The sequence below is a fragment of the Aulonocara sp. 'chitande type north' Nkhata Bay genome, linkage group LG6, assembly GCF_057382095.1.
Source record: "Aulonocara sp. 'chitande type north' Nkhata Bay isolate Kocher_YH1m ecotype deep benthic linkage group LG6, A_spYH_male_GT1.1, whole genome shotgun sequence".
In the NCBI taxonomy this organism is placed as follows: Eukaryota; Metazoa; Chordata; class Actinopteri; order Cichliformes; family Cichlidae; genus Aulonocara; species Aulonocara sp. 'chitande type north' Nkhata Bay.
The window spans coordinates 26,488,733-26,511,369 of NC_141349.1; the positions used below are offsets into that span (position 1 = coordinate 26,488,733).

General features: G+C 41.2%; 1 protein-coding gene across 8 annotated transcripts in view; it reads right to left on the reverse strand.

The window, feature by feature from the left end:
* Positions 1-22,637, reverse strand: part of adgrl3.1 (adhesion G protein-coupled receptor L3.1) — an 87,255-nt gene that overhangs the window by 47,282 nt on the left and 17,336 nt on the right. For 7 of the 8 annotated variants that reach the window (XM_086295925.1, XM_086295932.1, XM_086295931.1 and 4 more), the window contains exons 1-2: positions 8,610-8,659; positions 6,641-7,429 (exon numbers count right to left, since the gene is read on the reverse strand). In XM_086295925.1, the coding sequence (XP_086152051.1) occupies positions 6,641-7,429; positions 8,610-8,637 (817 nt within the window). In that variant the 5' untranslated portion in view covers positions 8,638-8,659. Of the gene's footprint in view, positions 1-6,640; positions 7,430-8,609; positions 8,660-15,156; positions 15,267-22,637 lie in introns of those variants that run through there. The other variant, XM_086295933.1, reaches the window with a different exon arrangement.

The window sequence follows — 22,637 nt, forward strand, 5'->3', positions numbered from 1 at the left end:
CTTTCCAGTTGCATAATCATGCCATCCCTCTGCTGAGCTCTAAGGCACCTGCAGCAAGTTTTCCAATTACATGCTTCTTTCTTAATCAGAGGAAGCTCCCTTGTTCAAAGCAAAAAGCTAACGGGACAGACCAAATTGTCTTTTTTAACTCTTTTTTTTAAGTTTTAAAATATAAAGATTCATCAGCACATTCCTTTAGAGCCTCAATTGCTCCTTTTCCAGGCAGGCTATAAACTTATGTCAGTTATATGAGCACTGCGATGAAAATTTATCTATAAGGCATCTAGTAAAATACAATGAATATATTTGAATGGGAGTTGTTTGCTTTGCCCCATATCTTTCAAAATTAAGGGCAACCCTGGCTGGCTTGCAAAGGTGAACCCAGGCACAGTTCAACTGGGCATGTTGGGTATGAAATGCATGTAGCGTGATCGCTATCCAAGCCCAAACATGGATCTACAATGCTTCCTCGATATGGCTGTATTGTTGTTAACTACAAATATGAGCACAAAAAGCACATAAGGTCGTGAAACTTGTACTCTAAAAGCGTATTTTTTTTCAGCCCTGCATTTGTGTTTGTGAAAGAGAGAGAAAACAAGCACAAGACAGGAATCCATACGCTGAGCCAAGCTGATGGAGATTTGGGCCTAGATCTTCGAGGCCAGTGTGAAAGCAGGCCAGCAGTGGGATCGGGAGGGGGACCAGTCTTTCTAAAGGATGGTACACGGCAACCAGTCTCAGTACTCCGTTTTTTGACCTGCACATTTAATGTCAAAATGTCAAAAGTAAAATCCTAATGCACATATGGGGACATGCTCCGATAACTGCTATTGTTTCTGTTTACTTTCTGCTGGGCTGTGGATTTCCCTTCCACTCTATTGTCCAAGCTAGGCCTGCTTAATTTGGCATCTGCTCTTTGGCAGGAGGAAAGCAGTGCTGAGGCCAAATGCACGCAGAGGGCCTGGCAGAGGCTATCCAATCGATAAGGACACACTCCAGGCAAGGAACAGGTGCAGCAGACTCTCTGAAGCAGAGCTCAGTCTCTGCTGAGATGGCTGTGCTGTAATGTTTTTGGGAGTGAGGGAGATAGGCAGCGATTGAGGAGCCGGTGAAAGATGCAGGTGTAGAAGACAAGAGTGGACAAATTCCTCAAAGTTACTATCTAATAAAGCATTTGATATTGGTGTACAAGAACGGTGTTATGAAGAGAGCGTAGAAATGATCGGTTTACAATGTACTATCTAAAACTACGTAGACATAAGTAACAGTTATATTCAGTAAAAATGACATATACCTGAAAATGCTTAGATGCTAGGACTTTTCACTTGAAAGCTGCGTTGTAAATTACTTTTACAAATCTTTCTACAAAGATGGGCTCAAAAGATATTAAATTATAAAGTTGTCCCTTTCTAAACAATCATAAAACAAACTAAGTAACCTCCCTTCACTTTTGCAGAGCTGTGTTATCATGTGATGTGAATAACTAAAGGACCTAACAGACTCTTTCTCACACACACACACACACAAACAGCTTGCTTTGACAGGCCAAAAATGTTCTGAGGGTTAGTCTAATCAGTGACCTGGTGGAAGATGGTCTCCACTTCAACCGCTAAGTATTTTTCTTTCTCCCCTTAAGCTGGCTTCCAACATTTCCTGCACTGCTAAGCACTGCTGCTTGATTGCAATCTGGTGTCAAGGAGAAAAGGAGAGGAGGGAAGAGGAAGAAGGAAGGGGAGGAGAGGAGAGGAGAGGAGAGGAGAGGAGAGGAGAGGAGAGGAGAGGAGAGGAGAGGAGAGGAGAGAAAAGGAAAGGAAACAAGAGGAAAGAGGTGGACTTCCTTAGGAAATGTAACTGTGCAATTTCAGCCATTAAGAGTTCAAAGGTCAACCTTTACATCTTGTTAACCTGACAGTATTGAAAGCAAGGTCATCTTTATATAACAGAAGTAGTGTTTAATTACTCTCAAGGACAGATCATTTTGACTCTCCGGTGTATATTGTGTTGCCTAATGGTTAAACCACACGTTTTATTTTATTTTCTACTTATCTATTGCTTAAAAGCAACGTGCCAATGTGAGAATTGTATTTTTATTACTAAAACACTTGGAAGTAACTGTCAAACAATATGCTGTCTTTTTGTCTTCTAATTAACTTTTTTTTTTCTGGAGCACTGCTCTCCAGTTGCCAGAAAAAAAACAATCCACCAGGATTACTCCAGAAAGTTTCGCGCAATGTTTCTTTTTTTTAAAACCGATTTCAGTGTGTTGCATCTATCCCATAGAATATGCAATCAGACTGTCAGACATGAAATTAGGACCTCGGGTAGATCACAATCCTAAAGAGCTGCGAGTTAGCACTAGAAAGAGTATATATAGCACTTGTGAGAGTGCAGTAAGGTGGAAAAAAAAACCCTGCACAAGACAAAATGAGAAGAGAGTGAAGACAAGTAAAACAAAGACAGAGAAGGCAGTGCTTCTTAGTTTTAGCCATGTTTTTCCCTCCTACCCCGTAGATACAGATAACATGAATAATTTTGTGACTTTGTTGGGAAAACTTTTTAAAGTGTGGCAAGGCAGACTGGAGGTGATAAATTATTCAAATGTTTCATCGGAGCCATGCCGCTTGCGTAGGGCAAGTCTCTATAATATGCATGTAAGAAGACGTGATGAAACAACTCCATAAACAGTAGAGAATGAGAGAATGTTTGGGGATTGTGAGGGAGGAGAAAAGGGTGATGCAGAGACAAGTGACTTTGACTTTACATAGGCATTCAGTAGGACTCTATAATATATAGATCTAAAGGACTCTCAATGAAATAGCGCTGTGTGATGTGGGAACCGGTTGGGAGCAGAAAAGGAGGACAGATTAGGCGCTAGATAAGGAAGACAGAGTGAAAAACAGAGGAAAAAAACACTGAGTGAAAGAGAAAGACGTATGAGCAGGATGGAGGAAATGTTAAGAGTCCTGTCATTGTGAGGGCATGTGTTTGTGTAAGAGGCAGGGAGAGGAAGAATGTCGATTTAACAGAGAGAAGTCCAAACATTAACAATAAATGCAGAGGGCACAGTTTACTTTCTCGTTAGGTACCAAGGGAGAAATAAAATATGCATTTCAAAAAGAAAAATTTCTGCTCCGTGTTACATCAATGACGCGACAGAGAAAACCTGCACATCATATGTTAGCCCATGCTGAACTAAACCTGCTTTATTTGTTTCTCCCCTGCGATCCCCTTTAAATCCGTCAATGCGATATATGAAACTAGGCCTGACATTTTCAGCACCGGGGTAAATAAACATGACCTTTAAATACCTCAGACATTTCAGACTTCTGCATATTGTGATAATTTTCTAACATATGACTCGAATTAAGACATGGTATGTATATATGATAGAGAAAATATTAATTTAGGTACTCAAAAATGTTTAGGTCTGATATCCATTGTGTCATTGTTCACGTGTTCGTTGTGGACATTACTGGTGATGGAAGCTGTGTTGAACGGCAATCTTTCCAAATGCAAATAAATAAATAAATAAAATCAAACATGGTTATATATGGGGATTATATTTCGCATAATATAAATCTTTCTCTTGTACCGCCCTGTGATCCTTCCCAGTGAATCAAATCAAACACACTCAAACTGCTGCATAGCTAACAAAAGCTAGCATCTAACTAGCATACGTGGCTGATGTTGACTTCAACACAACCTCCTCACTAGCTTTCTGTGGCTTTTGACCAAATATATTTGTCAGAGTTCATGCTTCTTTTGTCTTTAGGGTGTAGTGAAACGGCGAGGCTGAAAGAAAAATAGGCTAAAGACGTGTCTTTGCTGTTGCTTTGTCCAAACAGGTGAATATAACAGCAATCAATCACTGGAGGAGAACATCAACAACCGCTCCATCGTCTGAAAACACAGCTGTCTTTTTCTTATTCGTGACTGACGTCATTTATACGTCATCAGTGTTTCTGCAATTGTTCTCCCTGCCAGTGGAGGGAGCAAAAAAAAATCCACACTGCATGTTTAGCTGCTAGGTTGTTTTACTAGTGTACAATGACCTCTGACTGCGCAGTAGCCTAATTCAGCATGCTAAAATAATATGATTATAATATATATATTTTTTTTTTTTAACCACGGCCTAATACAAGTCTGTTTATCTTTTCCATTTTTGCTTTAAATAAGAGTACTTTTACACGAGTTCAGTCTTTCAGCATACCGTCCCTGCCCTGTTGTTCACATTGAAATGTGTGTTCCAAAAGCAAACAGTGCAAGCACTTCAGACTGAATTCTTTTAAACCATTTGCCTTTTGTCATCCGGACACAACAAAGTAATTGGTTCTCTCTGCGTTGTACCCCAATTACACTCAGCTCTCAGTGGCCTACCTCATCCTTCTCTCCGAGCATGGCCCATTTCCTGCCTCATTTTATATCTTAAGAAGTCCATATGAGCCGAAACAAAAACAAGGCGCGCATTAAGCCACATCAGTAATGAGTGGAAACCCTCAGAATGGCTCTTTTTCTTTGGTCTGTTTCCTGGACTGACTAAGAGACATGTGATCATACTCACAGCAGTATATGCTGAATGCATTTAGTTAGTGAATAAAATGGTCGAATACCTTCTCTAGTTTTGGAAGGCAGGAAGGGCAAAACACTGTGCCAAAATGCAACAAAATAAAAATTTAATGAGCTATTGCCTCACTTTAAGAAGAATGAGAGACTCGTGCAGTTAAGCCAGTTAAATTATTTCTTGTCTTCACTGAGTGACGGAGTGAAGCGAGGAGGAAAGTAAAAGTGCGGAGCAGCATTGATTGTATGTATTTATCCCCCGCTGGTCAGCAGTCTGGCTTGTTGCTGTGCACTGGAGGTCATTCTTCACATTGAATCTCCATTGATCTCCTCTTTAGAGTCTCCTGAGACACCCCGAGCTCTATTATGAGAGTGTTCACACTCACCAATAAACACGAATGCACGCTCATGAATAGAGAAATAAACCCGTACTGTAAGTACATTAGCACATGGGTATGGATATTATTATGCATGTCTAAACATACACATAAGCATATTTTTACACCATGGCCCCCTTCCACATACAGCACACTGATCAGTAGAAACCAAGTTTAATGCTGCCTCTCTCTATAATTTCTTGTACTGTGCCTCCTAACTGCTTGTAAGAGCATGCGTTAATTCAGACATCATTTAATAAGACATGCAGCCAGACTGCCTTGACCACTCCATAGAAAGGTGCTGAAAGGCAATTACGCTGGGCAAATAGCCCTTCAGGCTCCAGGGGCCTAAGCCCTTCCATCCAGAGGGAAGGAAGAGGGGAGGGTGTACTCTAACCTCACACCAGAGTTATATGAGTCACCCTCGGTTAGATAGACAGAATTCCTAGTGCTTTTAAACAGATACAGCAATTCTATTTAAGGTGACTCATTGTTAACCCTAATGAGTCACCTTATCAGCTGGATTTATGACCCTGTATCGAAATACTTTGACCTTTATTTGACCTGATCCATGTATGACCCCACCCCCTACGCTTAATCATGTAAAGAATTTTGATTGCATCTGTTATTTCTGACAGGAAAAAAAACACAAAAATGAACCAGGTTTGCGGTGCCCAAAGAATTTAAAAGCTGCACTGGCTGGAAAAAGTGTCCTTTTGTGTACTCCGGTGTCAGGCTGTAATCATCTGCTGCTGTAATACAAACAACCTGTCTCTCAAGACATATATCTATTAAAATTTAAACTGCTTTTGTCTTTTAAAAGTAATAGTTAGCTTTGCGCTTTAGCACTGACACAGGGAAATTGCAGATTTTAGTCTGCATGGTGAGAACATTTGGGAGCAGATACATATGAATGGATAAAAAGCAAACAAAAAAGTGCATGTAACGGCTTAAAGTGTGTTCAGATTGTCATCTTATATGGATGTGAAAGCACCATCAGTTCCCCCGTCTTCCACATACTCCTGGCTCCACTCAAGAGGAATGCATTATGATTTGTTAAGCAGCTGGGGAAACTAAAGAGAAAGCTGGCAAGTGGTACATTAAGAGCCACAAGGCATTTACGGCATTACATCATTGGAGATAGTATTCTTCTAAAGGTAGAGATCAAGGTAGCCTTTATGATATCTTTTTCATTTACGCGTAGAGGAATCTACTGCCATCTGACATCCACAACTTCAGTGGCAGTGGTATATGTAGGACCAGCTGTAAACGTTTTTCTTTTTTGACTTCTGAAAACATGCAGATATCACAAGTGGGGTGGTGGAGGAACAGTCGTAATTGAGAATCATGACAGCACAGATGGTGCTTTCCTTTTTCTTCCTCTTCAAGTTATTTTGAACAATTAATTATTGGAGGCAGATTACTGCCTATAAGTATTCCTTATGTCACAAGAAAACTGTTTTATTTTCTTTAATGTTAGCATTAAAAAAGCCAAGGTAGTTCACTCGAAGATTTAAAAGAAATCACATCACGGGCTAGTCATCACTTTCAGTACCAAAGACATTTTCTAACCGCCATAATTTTCTTCTGGCTCACACATATAGTAACGTGAAATTGGAAATCATTAAGGGAAGATGAAAAAACGAGGTGGAGTGATGAGAAAGAGGTAGAGAAGGGAATCTTAGACTTTGGCTTGGACCTACCATTGTTGCCGAAGTCGAGCGAGTACTTGACCACGTGGTAGTTATTCCACACATACAGCAGGTTGTCTCTAGGGTTGTAATCCACTGCAGCTATGTACTGGTAGGAATTAGGGAAGGGTATGTTAACCGTCATTTCTTTCCCCTTATCAGTGTTGTACATGTAGTCAATCTTGTTCCCCGTGCCTTCGTTGTCATCATCTTCATAGACGGTTTTGACAACATAAAGGACTCCGCAGATCATGAACGCATTGGAGGCAGAGCGCTTGTCGTAGCTCGTGTCCCAGGAGCCTTCGATGCGCAGGGTGTAGGGATTGAGCTGGCTCACCACGATGCGCCCATTGTTCTGCTCCGTTGCGTAGATCACCCACAGACCGTTCTCATCCACCGCCAGGTCAATGTCCGACTTGCCCCCCCAGCGGTAGGGCGACGTGTCGTGGTAGTTGGCGTTGGCAATAATCGCCTCACCGCTCTTGATGCGCGTGCGCAAGTCAAACTTTACGATGTTGCGGGTCCGCTCCTTGTTGAAGAACAGCGCACCGTCATAGACGACAAAGCCAGTGCCGTCCACGCGATGCGGCAGTTTGTATGTGGTGGTGGGACGGCCTGCGATGAAGTCCTCCTTCGATGAATACTCAGTCAGCGTGTCCGTGCGGTATGGTGTCCAGGGCATGTAGTAGATCTTGTCAGAGGCCTGCAGCGGGTCTTTGCACCAAGCACCAGACTGATGGTCCGATTCAAAGAGATGTTCGCTTTGGTAAACTCCCCGAAGAATGCCGGGGCACAGAAACACTGAGGAACAAAAGAAAACATTTTCACATTAGATAAGTTTAAATTACACGGCTGATGTAAAATGTCAACTGTTCTCAGTAGAGTTCCTGACAGAGCTTTTGAAATGTTTGCCTCCATTCATACGTGTTTCTAAAAAAACATAACAGAGTATTTTAACTTAACCACCGGTGAGTGATGATGACATGATAGGCTTACTGTGTTGTGATTTGGATGTTGTATAGTCACTGTCATTGTTAAGCACAGCAACAGTATGCCTTCTATTCAACAGATAATACGATACTCTCACAGCGAAAAGATGAAGAGAAAATGGCACATTTTGTTCTACTTCCACCCTTTCCCTCTATTCCCATTTCTCCCTCCCTCCTCAGCTCCTCATTAGTCTCACAGCTCTTTCTTCCTTTCTCTCCCTTTCTATTTCTGTCAGGAACAACCAACTGTAGAACCAAACACATCTTTTATTGTCTGCTGTTTTTGCAGTTGTTACAATAATTCTTTTCCCACTCCACGCTCACTATTCTCCTCTTGGAATACTGGGGTCATGTTTTATGAGGGATGTGGGAGAAGTAGTAAATTCTGGGAAGCCAGTGCGACAAGAGTCATTGGAACCTTTGTAATTCAACTGGAATGTTGTCACATAAGCATGCATATATATATATATATATATAATATATATATTATATATATATATATATACATATGTGTGTGTGTGTGTGTACAGAGCAGATCCACATAGAGTTGCCAGATGTGCACTGTGGCTTTCCCATTCTCTCAAATAATATAATTCCAGATCCCACGCATGAGGCTCTGACTATTGATTGAATTTTCACTGGCTATCTGTTTTCATTTCATGAGGGAAGCATTTTAAATATTAAACGTCCACGTAACTCTCTGATCATTGGCTCGTCACAAAAACGTGCTCGGCCCATTGGAGAGTTGGTTAAGAAGCATTCTACACATACCGTGGAATAACGTGAGCGGAGTGTGTCTAATGAGAACCAGTAGTTCTAAATTGCTTCTATATGCTGAGATCAAGCTGTCTTAATATAGCAGCAGTGACAATGAAAGAGATGTCATGCTGCCACAAGGTACAAAACGCTTCAAGCGCTGGCATCAAAAAGTGACGCCCAATCCCGGATTTTGAGCATGTGCGAATGTGGGCGTGCTTGCTTCACAGACTTACCTTTTTGTTCTACTTCTGCACCAGCCATAGGCAAAAGATTTGAAGAAAAAAAGAAAGCACAAGAGCGAGAAAGAAAGAGATAGAGACAAGAGACAAAAATAGATTAATGATGCAATAATAAGGAAATCATGATAATACAATCTCAGATCTCCATAATCGGCCTCATATTTCATTCTAACCTTGTGAGAGTGCCAGGATGCTCTCCATGTGTGATTGGTAATAACATTACATAAGCGTCTGAGGAGACTGCACTGCAATGGGGAAGCTATTTGACAGTATTCAACTCACATATGTTGCACACGCGCATGTGGGCAGACAGAGATGCACATGTAAGGCAGACACAGAACGAGGGAGGGAAGACAAAATGAGAGGAAACACACAGGAGCATGGCACAACACGCTGAAGCACACATGTTCACGCTGTCCGCGGTGGTCCTCAACCCGGTGCAGGACAAAACAGAGCAATGCAAAATGACCTGAGATAATGAGCTCTTTAATGTATGCTAATAGCGGCGGCGCAATGAAAACCAGAAAATTTATTTGATTACTGGGATTGTTTTTCAGTGGACCAGCCAAAACTGCCACATTAAAATGCTTTCTGGTGCACGGTGGGTGAGCTAATGCTTGGTGTATGTCATGTCATCTTGTGTGCCTCTGAAAATGAGAGTGAAGGCATCTCTTGGGCAAGCAGGAGCATACTAAAAGAGCTGGCTTGCTTCAATCCCAACACCGGTTCCCAGTCTATTACATTCAAAGCATTATCCTTAAAAATCTGCGAGGATTGTTCATGTTGCCCGGCAATGAAATGTGCACAATTGCCTGGAACCTCTTAAACATATGAATTCTATTCCACCTTGGTCCCAGAGGGACTGAGTGGAATGTGAACACGGCAGAAACGTAATCCTGCAGGCAGTGCCCTTGTGTCTTTCAAGACTTAGAGACCTGCTGAATGGAACTAGTCCCATGAGAAAGGTGTGTGTGTGGGTGTATGTGTGGGTGTGGGTAGGGGAGAGGAGAGGAAGGCAGAGTCTTCAAAGGAAAAACATTTGGAAGAACTTCCAGGACCTCACATGTTTACATATATCACAGATGCACTACATACTGCATGCTGCATGTTTTAATTCTTTACTACATTAAACCCCAAACTTATCCCCAACCACAAGGCATACACAAACACATGTGGCACACAGAACACACACACACCTTCATACACAGGCAACCATTAAATCCTAAGCTCATGAAAAATGCATGGTAACTGGCGCAGCTTAGCACAACTCCCGATAAATAAGCAATCTCCGAAAGAAGATCATGTTAAACCTAAAACAAGTGTGTACATCCGCGTGTGCACGTGTGTGTGTGTGTGTGTGTCCCTGCGAGGTAAGATATAAAAAGGTTCGTCACAAGAAAACAGTTCCCTTGTGAGAAAATCTTGGAAAGAAAGCAGATAGTCTGTCTAGGCAGAGGGGTGTGCACGACGGATATTACACACACTCACTCACACCGGCATCCGTACATATAAATAACACAAAGAAAGGCATCGCGGTGGAGAAGACGAGGATTAATGACACCAAACAATGAGGCCTTCACATTACCTCAGGCTCTTACGGAGCCTCGCAGACACAGAGGAAAACACACAGAGTTCAAGGTTGCCAGCAACTAATAGATTTCAAATGAAAAAGTGTGGCAGCAACAAGTAAACCAAATGGCACACAAAATGTCAGACAAATGTCATTCAATTTGTACTGCTGCTCGTTGTTTCACCAGATTAATGGATATCTCTGTTGGTGAGCTCATTGCGGGGTTGTTCTGCGGTATCTCTCTTTTAATCTTGAGGACAAGGGTAAGAAATGAAAGTTTGTCATAACAGTCATTGATTTTTTTTTTCCTCTCCAGTGCAGACGGTCTGACAGAGCGAATATAGGGTGGTCGGATATTTATTGAAACCTCAAGGTTTTCTCAAGGGCAGCTCGAGCATGCAAGATGATGCAAGAGATGAAAAGTCTTTTGTGCTACTGCTAATTAAACTGCTGAGTGTAGCTAAAAGAGAAAGAGGAGGGAAAAATATGGACTTATGACAACTTGCCAGAAACGCGTCCTTGTTTCCAAGAAAACGTCAACAAGAAAGCATCTTCTCTCACACTGTGTTATTCATAATTGAATTCTGCAGAGGTAGCGGCGTATTTTTATCTATCCAGTATCTTTGACTGATCATTTGCAAAAACCACTAGGACTGCACTATTGAATATTTAGCTATGCAGCTACTGTGAAAAAACAACAACTAATTTATTCCTAGCATGGCTTTGAATGAATATTAGCAATAATGCAAACTGCAACGGTGTGTTGTGAGGATGTGTCGCCTGACTAGTTTGATTTAATAAAAATCATGTAATTATTCATTAATATCTTCAGTAAAATGGTCTGAAAAAATCTGTAATTATACAAACAACGTTACACCCATACCTAGCATGCCTTTCGTTTTAGTTCATTTCTCTGTTTTCTGTTTTTATTTCTCCTACACCCACCGCGCACACACACACACACACACACACACACACACACACACACACACACACACACACACACAGAAGCTGTGTTAACCTAACTGTGCTGCTGTGTAAAGATAATTAGCATTTTTATTGAAAATGTATGGTTTATTAAGTAGGTATTCGTCTAGGAGGGAAGACAGTGTGTGCTCACAAGTGTGTGTAATGTGTGTGTATGCGTGGGGGGGCGCCGACATGCCCGTGTGCGTGTTTCTACAGACAACGAGTGGCGACAGCAGCCTTACCACTATCATCTCTGATCTCCAATAAGCTCAGCCGGCTAAAGCCCAAGGTCGTTTATGGGCGCAGACGTTTTCTACTTTCTTTCTCTTTTTCATTACTCTATTCTTTTTCTCCTGTCCTCTCATCCTCACCCGCTATTCTATTGCATTATTTCATCCTGTTCTTTCACCCCTCCCACTCGCCTCGTTCATTCTCTCCCACTACCTCCTCCGTATCTCTCCTACTTCCCCCAAACCAAACCCTGTCCACCTCTCACCCTGTGTCTTTTATCAGTTAATTCATTCTTTCTGTTCCCTGTCTGCTGGCCTCGTCTAACCTATTTCTCTCTCTATCTCTGTTTCAGCTGTCGCTCTGCCGTCTCTCCTTCTGTCTCATTGGTTCCTTTCCCATCTTCCCTTGCTCTCTCTGGGAAACAAAAAAAATGCCTGCATATGTGCCCACATAAACACACACACACACACGCATATACTGTACATGCATGTACAGAGAGAGACACAAACGAACAAGCACCCCCCCCCCCCCCCCCAAAAAAAAAAAAACATGCACATATACACACACACCCACACAAGGAAGCACACACAGACGCACACAAACAGGGCTTCTCATGTCACTGTGATGAAGTTATTCCAAGGGTCCAATCTGACAGAAGTCTTTAATTGGACAGACAAGAAGGTGATTTTATCTTTTAATTAGCTTTCCTATTGAGCCAAGTTCTATTGTCTAAAATAGACTGCATGGGTATTGCATAACATATCACTGGCTTTTCTGATTAATACACTAAATGTGGGAGTAGGCTAATTGCTTCATAACAGCAGCCAGGAGAGCCAGGGTATACCACATAAAGATGAGGAAACGGATAGACATAATCCTAAGTGTTCCTGGCTTTTTTAACGGACGAACATGAATGAAACAATACGTATCATGTGTCTGCTCTTCAGCAACATACATTTGCTGAGATTGAATCTGTCCACGCACCAGAGTTGCCTTGGAGAAGTACTTTGTACAGCGGTGTGTTAATGTATGGATATTTATAGTCTGCCTGCAGTGCGATGAGCAAGTATACACAGGTGGCTAATTACTGCCAAAGCTAGCTGGCTAGTTTGGCACACGACTGCCACACACTCGTACCACAGAGAGTCGGAGAGAGAAAGAGACAGCACTTGATTGTAGCTTTGGACAACAGCCAAAAACCTACAGTGCAGTGGAGAGAGATGAGGAGTTTTGAGGGGTAGCGCAAGCCAAAAAAAATCCTTGGGAAAAAAAAATTAAATAAAAGGAGGCGAGATGGAGGAGCAAAATTTCCCTGAAAACTGAACCGCACATAATTAAATTACCTGTTTTACAACCCACTTTGAGAATTGTTTACTATATCTATGCAGAGGGAAACGCACCTACTCTACTCGATTGGCAGCGCTCAGGAAAAGTATGCCTGCGCTTTAAAGTCGATCGGCTCATTTCCTTTCCGTGGCGGCTGGCCTGTGATAAGCAACACCTGGCCTTACAGGTGACTGCAAGGGTTCAGGTGGTTACACTCAACAGACAGCACTGCCACCAGCGCGCTCGGCATCAGGGGAGATCTGCTCGAGTGGATCCCTTGACGTTATAGTTATCTGAGCGCACAAAAGCCAAGCCTGCTTATAAATGATGACATATTAAAAATGCAGCTGGTATTCATTTCAGAACAAATTTCATTACACTATCATATAGTGTATCTATCATAAAAGCCCCTCCTCTGTTGAGCCATCTTGATTTACAACACTTTGCAGATATTTCATCACTTATTGTCTAACAAAATGCATCTTTCACGACAATGCCGCTGGCAGCATTGATTTGCGGTGTCAAACGCGCCAGTGTGAATGTTGACAACTTGAAACTCCAGCCCAAATGTCAGGAGTGCCTTCTTCTAAGTTACAAGCAATATTATGACTTTTAAAAAAGAATTGATTTTATAAATATTTGATCCATTCCGTGTGAAGGTTATGTGAAAGGTTTCACTTTTTTTATACATCACATTTTTCCCCTGTTGGACTTTTCCCATGGCTAAGCACACACGCGAGCAAGGTAGTGTATCACACAGCTACCTGATCCAGCCTGAACTCTTCAGTCAGTACACAGCAGATGCTAATGTACTGTCAAAAGCTCTCTCTCTCTCTCCTTCGCTGTCTTTTTCTCCAGTGCATCACCTCCCTCTCTCCATCCCTCCCTCTGTTAGCTGAGCTCGCTAATGACTTTGATTTCAGATACTGTGTATTTTCGCGGGGACACTGTTACCCTGACTGACCCATTGTTTATCAGATCCAAAAACACAACTCATCTCCTTTTGCACTCGGTCGTTTTTTAAATCACTATTCTTTACGCTGACAAATCCATTAAATAAGGAGCGCTGTATTTTCAAGCAGGTGTGCGGTTATATCAAATAAAAACACGGAACATGCAGACAAGTCTTGAATGAATGAGAGACGAGTGAAAACACACACTGCTGCAGTCTTTTTTGATGCCTGCGTGTATGTGCTGTGCGTGCGTGGTGGGGCATTAAGCAGGTATCAGGTTGTGTTTCCATCTGCTCCAGAGAGGGCTCTGATAGTCCTATTATTTAATCTACTGGTCATTCTAGACGCCAGGCAAGAGCCGTTTAGCCAGACATAATTGAATGCTTCAGTGTGGGAGATCACCTTGGCCGTCTGTATGGACTGCGGTGCCAAGGCCGTAGACAAATCTAAAGTGCATCTGTTATTTCTTACTTTAGGAGGGCTTTTGCATAAAGCATGTGTGGGTTATGAGGGCAAAATTAAACTTCTTTACATCTCTTTGGAAATTGACTTTTTGATACAAAGAATGCAGAAATAAGCTTTTCAGTTCCAACTCTGTATGTCCTCTTGACTGTATTGCTTAGAACTGTTCTACCACAGTCATGTTTATAGCTTTACAAGCCAGACATGGCTTGTAAAGTCAGGTAATATGAAGAAGAAAACAATTAAAATTAATCTCCAATCCAACCTGACAGCAATGTTTGAAAATATCAAGCGGCGTTTGCTGATAAAATAATATTTTGGCATCGTTACTTTGTTCACCTGAAATTTTTACTTAACGATTAACATACCTCTTCTCATTTCATTGGAGGTGCAATGTCATTTTGATGCATTCCCTTTTCATCTTTTATGCTTCACCTTACTTCTGTCTGGTTTTGTGGGTTTCACATATGCAACTGCAGCCTGAACAAAGTACCTGTAGATGCCTGTTGTGATGGGGAAATGACTGAGGGGCTGGTATTCGCACGAGATTTAACTTTTTCATTAAACAGACACAACCAGCTGCATTCTAACTTTGCTGGAATGTACTGAAAAATAAACATTAAGGACAAAAAAAAAAATCTAATCCACTAAGTCATCACGCTGATCCCTTATGCATTTGTTCTGAAGCGAGCTGTAACCCACATTCTAGTGGAAAAGATTTTTAAAAAGCCACACGACTGTTTCACTCTAGTGAATTTCCCCTCTCAGTCTCTTACCACCTGGTCAAAGGTCACATCACCATCTGTAATCATCTGAGACTGCCCTTGTTTCTCATCCTTGCTACCTTTGACTTTCCCGCAGGGGGGGAGAGGCATAAAATTATAACTTCCACGTAAAGTTACTGTGGGATCAAGCTGCTGAAGTTTTTGCTGTGAATGCTGCTGCCTGGCATAACAAAAACTGCAATTTATTCATATACTGAAGAGTAGTGAACTATTTAAAAAAAGAGAGCGAGCGAGAGGGTACTTACTGTAAGGAACACACTCATACTGGACTTCGAGGTATTTGTATGTGCCGGGGCAGGGATCGGGAAAGACGTCGGGGCCGGCCACCACAGCACACTGCGTACGGTTGTTGCATCTACATAGATAGATGGGATAGATGGATAGCGTCAGTTGAAAACATCCACAAATCAATTGAAAGACCTGTAACATGATACGATTCAGCGGCACCACAAACTACATTTTCCAAAATGATCGCACAGCTGAATCAGCCTTCTCTAAAAGGTTTAAAACAAAAACGGAACACCACAGCCATCGAGGAGCCGGGATTTATTGGAGGGCTGTTGTACTGGAGTTGCATCATTTTTTTTTTTCAGCTGGAGCCCAAGCACGCTACGCCGCAAAACGCATATCCTGATATCATGTGATATAATGTAGAGCGAGATCTATTTTATCCGCCGAGTCATCCTGACACTCGAGAGTCTTCTGTGCTTAAGGACCCTTCATGTTGACACTAGAGCAGATGATACGGCCTTACCCGGTACCTGAAGTGAACATAACAGTAATGGATTCACCGAGTTCACTTGTACACAAAGGTGGCCCACAATGGATACAGAAGTGCTGTGGCACAAGGACACTTCTGCGTTGAATGTATGTGGGTGTCTGTGTGTACCTGCACGAGTGTGTGAAGCACTGACGGCAATAACCTATACCTTTAAGATTATTTTGCCCCAGACTTTAGATAATTAATTCTAATTACCAGGGGGCCCTCTCCTCTGACACACAAAAAGTAAGTATTACTCACTCTTATTAACACAGGTTATGCAAGGCAGCACACGATGTAGTATATACCCTGTGTGTCTTTTAGGGTTTCTGCTTACAGGTGTGTATAAGAGCACCTGTGAAAATACATACATGACATTTACGTGTCAGTTTCACTGAACATTTCAAAGCTGCTCGTCACAACCACAAAAGATTTGCTGGTGCATATGTTATGATGATGCATGCATGTAATAACATAAAACACACACTTTATCTTTATCTTCCAAGTTTAAACGAGCTACAAAAGCACACGACTGAAACATATTTCTTATACAAGAATAGCAACAACAGACAAATGAGAAAAAGCTATTTTTAAAATGCTTTCATATTAATTAGCACAACTTCTCTTTCCCTCTGTGCACACCTGTCATACAGAAGACATTTACATTCAAAACATTCAGATTCTCCCATTGAGATATTTTTAATGAGCCTACAGAACCCCCCAAGTCACTTTTCCTACAATACCATTCAACAATTTGCATAATGAAATATTCATAGGAGCTAATTTTATTATTAGTTCAATATTCACATGTAACACAGAGAACTAATGTAGCCTAGAAAGAACTAACTGCCTTAATTTTTTTTAGCTCGGCGTCTCTCGCTGACCAGCGTGTCTCAGATCACATGAGGGTTTATTGGAATTTGTGATGGTTTCAAAGTCTTTGTGTTGTGAAGTCTGTCATAATCTAACAATACCCACCCATCTTCTCTCCCTCCTCTCTTTTTTCTCGCCTCTGTGCTTTTTAATTTCTTGCCCTGGTACCTTCATCATCGGTCACCTGTCATCAGTGCGAGCTGTGGGCTGAGGGGGGGGGCAGGGGACACAAAACTGACACAGTGCCACAACTTTGCTCACAGCACCCACCAAAGGTCACGAATGGCTGGCACTCACTGGTGAATCAGAGCACAAAACTCCCTTTAACGACCTCACATAACTTTCTAAAGTTAAAAAAAAAAACCAACAACTAGCCGCTAGTTATGATGTCTTCACACTGAAGAGACACAGTGGCTGAGAAAGCTCAATATAAGAAAAGAGATGGAGCCAGCCAGGAATTGCTGTGAATTTAAGCTTATTTGCTGAAAGCACAAATGAATAGCCAACTTTAATAGCTTCAAAAAGTCACAAAACGCATCTATCTTCTTATCACCTGGGCAACTTAGAGCTCGTGTCTGGAAATATTTGCGGTGCTAGAGATGTCAACTTGATGAATGTTTTTTTAGTTATGTTATGTTTCGAGTGTTTGCATGTGTTATCGTGGGCTGCGGCGCTTTGAACTCTCCGATTCACTGAAGTGACAACCCGTCTGAAAAAAAAGGAGTAAAATATTCCCATAAATGTTTATGTTTCATGTCTAAGTCCTGTAAGATTTCCATATCTCACACGATGATTTACACATGGAAGTGACATCACCTTTGATCACCTGTAGAATTATTTTGTGCCAAAAAGTGCAAAAAAGGTGCCACTTTCATGAGTAAACCATAATATGAGACACAAATATTATAGAAAACACATAATAGTGAAAACATTAAAATCGAACAAGTTTTTTTTTCTGTTTCTTGTACATATTGTTAAAACTAACAACTGAAATCAATATATATATGTAATTTATTACACTATATAGTGTAATAAATTACATTAAATCATGTATGCCTGATCCAGGGAACACGGGCTGAAGAAAACAACAGATAAAAATGAGTTTAAGGAAAAACTGAGAGACATGTTAGGCTTTGCAGTAGCCATGGGTATAGGTAATTGTCAATATATTTCTGCTTCAGGTAAAAAAAAAATGGCTCAGGGCTCTCATGGCTGAATCATGAGCACTGAAGGTTATGGACTATTATCTTAAATAAAAGCTATCGAGCAAAGATTTGGCATAATCTTCTCTTGCGAGCTATATCTCTCTGCTATCACTCCTTCTTTCTCTGTCTATTTCTGTCTGCACTACCTTTTTTCTTCCTCCCCACACTATCTAAGCCAAGATAATAAACCAATTTCTTTTTTCAGCCTTTGTCCTCATCCTTCCCGCCTAGGAATTATTCCTCACTGTTCCTCCTTCTTTGTCTCTCATTCCAACTGGCTGTTTTTTCCGTCTGTTTATCTGTCTTAAACCCACTTAGCTGCAGTTTCCTAAGTCACACCCAGATATATGTGGTAGGCCGCTTATTGCTGCTGCCGTTCTCTCTTTTTCTCTCCTCTCTCCCTGCTTAATACTTTTCTCATCCCCGCCTCCCTCAGGGCGTCATCTCCAGCCTCCCCCTGTTTCTCTCTCGATCCCTCCATCCTTAGTAAAGCCTCTGCTGACGTCACCGTTCTGTCTGAGCCAGTAGTCTGAGTCAGGTCCAAAAAAGACTCCCTTATGTTCTCAGTACCTCCATCTCATTCTTTATTTGTCAACATTACTCTCATTTCCTCACTGCCAACATGTTTATCCAGAAGCCTAACAAAACACGAGAACATCAGCAAAAATTTACAATTCCTGTCCTCTCTGCATTGTGACCCATGATTAATGGAGGAGATGCAGAACATGCGCACACACACACGCGCACCTTTAGAATTTATTTTTTTCCCAAACACCAAAATGGCTCTATATATTTTTTTCTCTGTGTTTTTCTTAGAGTTGGCAGAAAAGCTCCTTTTTTTAATTAGCATGACCACATCAAAACAAGGCAGTGGCCTGGATACCGCCTGGCCCGCTGGCTTTCTTCTTTGCAACGTGCAACACACACATGCACACGAACAAACTATTCACTAACAAAGCCGAGCTGTGGCAGGCAGGGAAAGAGAAAGCTGCTATGCTGCAGTGGGTGCTGCTGTTGTTCTTGTCTCTGATGTTTTTCACTTTGTTTGGCAGACCTCCCTTCACTCCATCTCTGTCTCTATCCCTCATATAACTGACTGATGATTTGATGAGGCTGACGCTGCCTGTTGGAGCGTGTGTGGGGTATGTTTATGCATATGTGCAGGCGCATGTATGTCTGTGAGCAGATGCAAAATGGAATAAATATTTGAGTGTTTGTCTGCGAGTGTGTGCGCGTTTGTGCGTGTGTGAGTGTGTGCGTGTGCTAGAATGCAGATGTGTTGAAGAGCTATATAATTACAGAACAAGAGAGAGCTGGGAACTAATCCTTGTGAGTTGAAAGAAGTGTCTGAGAGTGAGTGACGCATAAAGCTTCTCCAAAGTCCTCTGGAATCAGTGTTCGAATACAGTGAAACCACTCCAGAGCACTCTGTGAGTCATCTACAACTGTTTGTGAACATGCTTAACACACACAAACGTTCTGAATATCATTAATCTAAAAAAAACCCAAAAAAAACCACTGAGCTTAAAAAAACAATTAAATGAACTTGAAGATACTTGAACTGGACTAATATAGACATACATGTATAGAAACTACTCATTTCTTTATGTTTTTCTAGGAAAATGGGAAATAGAAACTGACTTTCTACTATTCCAACAGTCTTGAAAGTTAATACTTTGTACGACCGCCTTTATTATTCAACACAGCCTGAAATTTCTTTGACAAGCGTTCTTGTAATTTCTTTAGCATTCGTTTTCCAGGTTCCTTGAAGGACCTTCCGAGCTCATATTGGGATGTTGGCTGCCTTTCGTTTCATTCTCTGTCAAGATGATTCTTCGCTGCTTCAGTAATGTTCTGGGAAAGCCAATCCGACTGTTCCACTGTGTGTTTTTCTATCCAGGTATGCTTTTACTGCATTGGAAGTGTGTTTGGGATCATTGTGATGCTGAAAAATGAAGTTGTTGCCAATCAGTTGCTTTCCAGATTGTATTTCATATCTGCATTCATGATTCAATCAGCTTTGACAAGATCCCCAACACCAATGGCTGAAATACAACTCCAAACCACGAGAAAGACTCCATCTTCTTTTACAGATGGCTGTAGACACTACTTGATCTTCTCCATACATATTGATGATATGAACCAGAAATTTCATATTTAGATTCTGCTCTCCACAAAACCTGTTGCTACTCATTTTCGTCCATTTCTTGTTTAAGCGTCTTTTCTTTTTGACCGCGTCACTTCCACTGAGACTATTTCTGAAGACCCTTCAGTGAACAGTCATTATTTTCCCTGTGTCTTAAGGATGTTTTCTCTTTTTTTTTTTTGTTCTCCACTTGTTCAAATTCCTCATTTTTTTAAAGGCTGCACATCATGCTGAGATATGCCAGTTTTTCAGCTAAAAGCTCTTTGGGAATCACCTTGTTAGTTTAAAAATCTTATTTTATGCCCTTTTCTTAGACTCAGTTAAAGAAATGCAAATAAGTTTCTGGTCACCACTAATATTAGTGACAAAGTGACAATATATACCATTTAAAACTGCTTCTTTGCTAACTCGTTTGTTATGCGTAGACAACCCTGGTTAGTCGTTTGAGTTAGGTGCCTTTTTATGCTTGAATAATTCATAGGTCAGTGTTATGTGGCTTAACCAGTAAAGCACCCATTCCTCTGAAAATGGTCAGGTACAAGGATTAGGATTATTACAAGGAAGAGAATATTGGAAAGAGCCAAACATTCGCAAATAATGACGACATGTTACAGGTAATGTGTTTCTGAGGGACCATTTCAGGTTTAAGAGATCAGGAAGATGATAAGACTCATGTATCCCTTCATGCCTCTGGCTAAGGCACACATAATGCCAAAAGCTGGAGCTCTCACAGTGGATGTCTAAGTGTTAATGTAACATTTGTTTGCAGCTGTGTTGCCATCGTGGAAAAGTGCTCATTTGCAGCCACTTCAAAGCCATACAATTTTCTCAAAGAAAATAATACAGTAAGGTGGTGTATCTTAAGCTCTCAAAAGGACAATTAAGTGCCAAGAATAAAACATTTATGTGAGTTAGCAAAATATGACATAAACTCTTCTCTCTATCATCACATATTGAAAATGAATACCACTCAAAAGTGGTGGCTCAGGGAGGTTGGACATAGATAAGTCTCAAATGGATGATTCTGTGTCAGCATTGGCCTTGCAAGGTTCAGGGATTTAAAACAGGAGATGGTGTGTTAATGTAATTTCGACCCATTAAATGCAAAATTTAATAAAATTGGTAAAAATATCGCCGTTACCACCAGTACTGTGTTTCATCACAGTTGTTTACAGCACAGGGTGTGACTGGGTGCAGTACCTTTTTAAGGAGCAGGCTCTATTTCAGAAACTTTAATACGGCCTTTTTGTAGCATCCATTTGTCCCTAATGCAACTATAGACACAACTTGAACTCTCAGTGATGACACTAAAACTATTATATAATACAGAAAAAACTATTAAATAACGAGAACTATAAGTTATGTTAATTTATAATTGTTTATATTTACATATGCTTGGAGGATTTTGCAACATGTTTCATAACTGCATTATTGAGCATCTTTCCTTCTTTCTTTTCACACCTGCAGAGGCACTGATGGTTTAGAATACTGAGACATCTCCTGGTAGATCTGCCTAGGAGTGCTGTGCAAAGCTTGAAGCATGCAACACGGACTCGTGGTCTGCATAATGTCACCATTTTATTTTTGTCAGCTTGTTCACCCACACTGTGACGTAACTTGCAGAAAGACTGGATTTCTTTTTTTTTTTTCCTTTTTTGACAGCTGGACAGCTACACAAACCCAGAATCAGGCAGTTAGTGGATTCAATGATAGAAGAGTCTGATATGGCTCAACACAAAAATATAGACAAAAATATAGAAATCTACCAAGAATGGTCCAGTTCCTGTTGCAAAGGAAGCGGCATTTTGTTCTTAAATACCCCATCAAATTTATCTATTGCTATGATTTGTAACACTGGTTACTGTTGCAATAAATCACATACATTTTGTGAGCTTTTAAAATATAAAGAAATTCAACTGAAATCTACAAAGTAGCAAAAATTAACCAGTGTGAGTTGAGCATTCTTGTATTTGTGAAAGTAAGGGGGGGGAGCCCAGAAGATGATTTCAGAGTGCTCTTCATCTCCTGTGCGAGTTCAGGAAAACCCATTTGACAGCAGATAGAGCCCATTCACTATATCTCACAACAGGATAAAAACCTGTTAGGCTGACCACTCACTCTGCCCCCCTCACACATCACATATGAGATTCCTCTTCTACTGGCCTCATTTCTACTTTATTAGCTCCCTGATGTGGTTATACACACATACACAGGCCTGTTTGGAGATGGACAAATGGAGTGATGGGAAAGGATGCCTAAAAGGACAAACACAAAAGGCAGGACGTGTGGAGGGGTGCACAGGAAATGTGATTTAATATATAATTGAAAAATGATGCTAGTGTTGTGAGTGACAGAGGTAAGGGAGCAAAAGAAGGTGCCTATATATGTGTTAGTGCAAGCCTGAGCACATGTGTACCATGGGGTATCGTGAAGCAGATGCAGCACATCCTCTGCCAGCCCCACCACACCACACTTATGAAGAAATGACAGATCTGCCTCTCTCTTTGTCTCTCTCCCACACACATAGACACAAACATTCCTCGGCAGTCCCCGAATGTGTTTCTGTCAGCTCTCGAACAGCCTGTCAAACAAGCCACAGGTAAAATTACGTTGTTTTCCCTACTGGGAAAAAACTTTGAAATGTGCTACATTATTAATATTTGGTTGGAGGATGCCACTCTCTCCTGTTTTCTCCTATATCTGTGTGTCATGTGATATTTTTAACTTTACAATATTCAATGC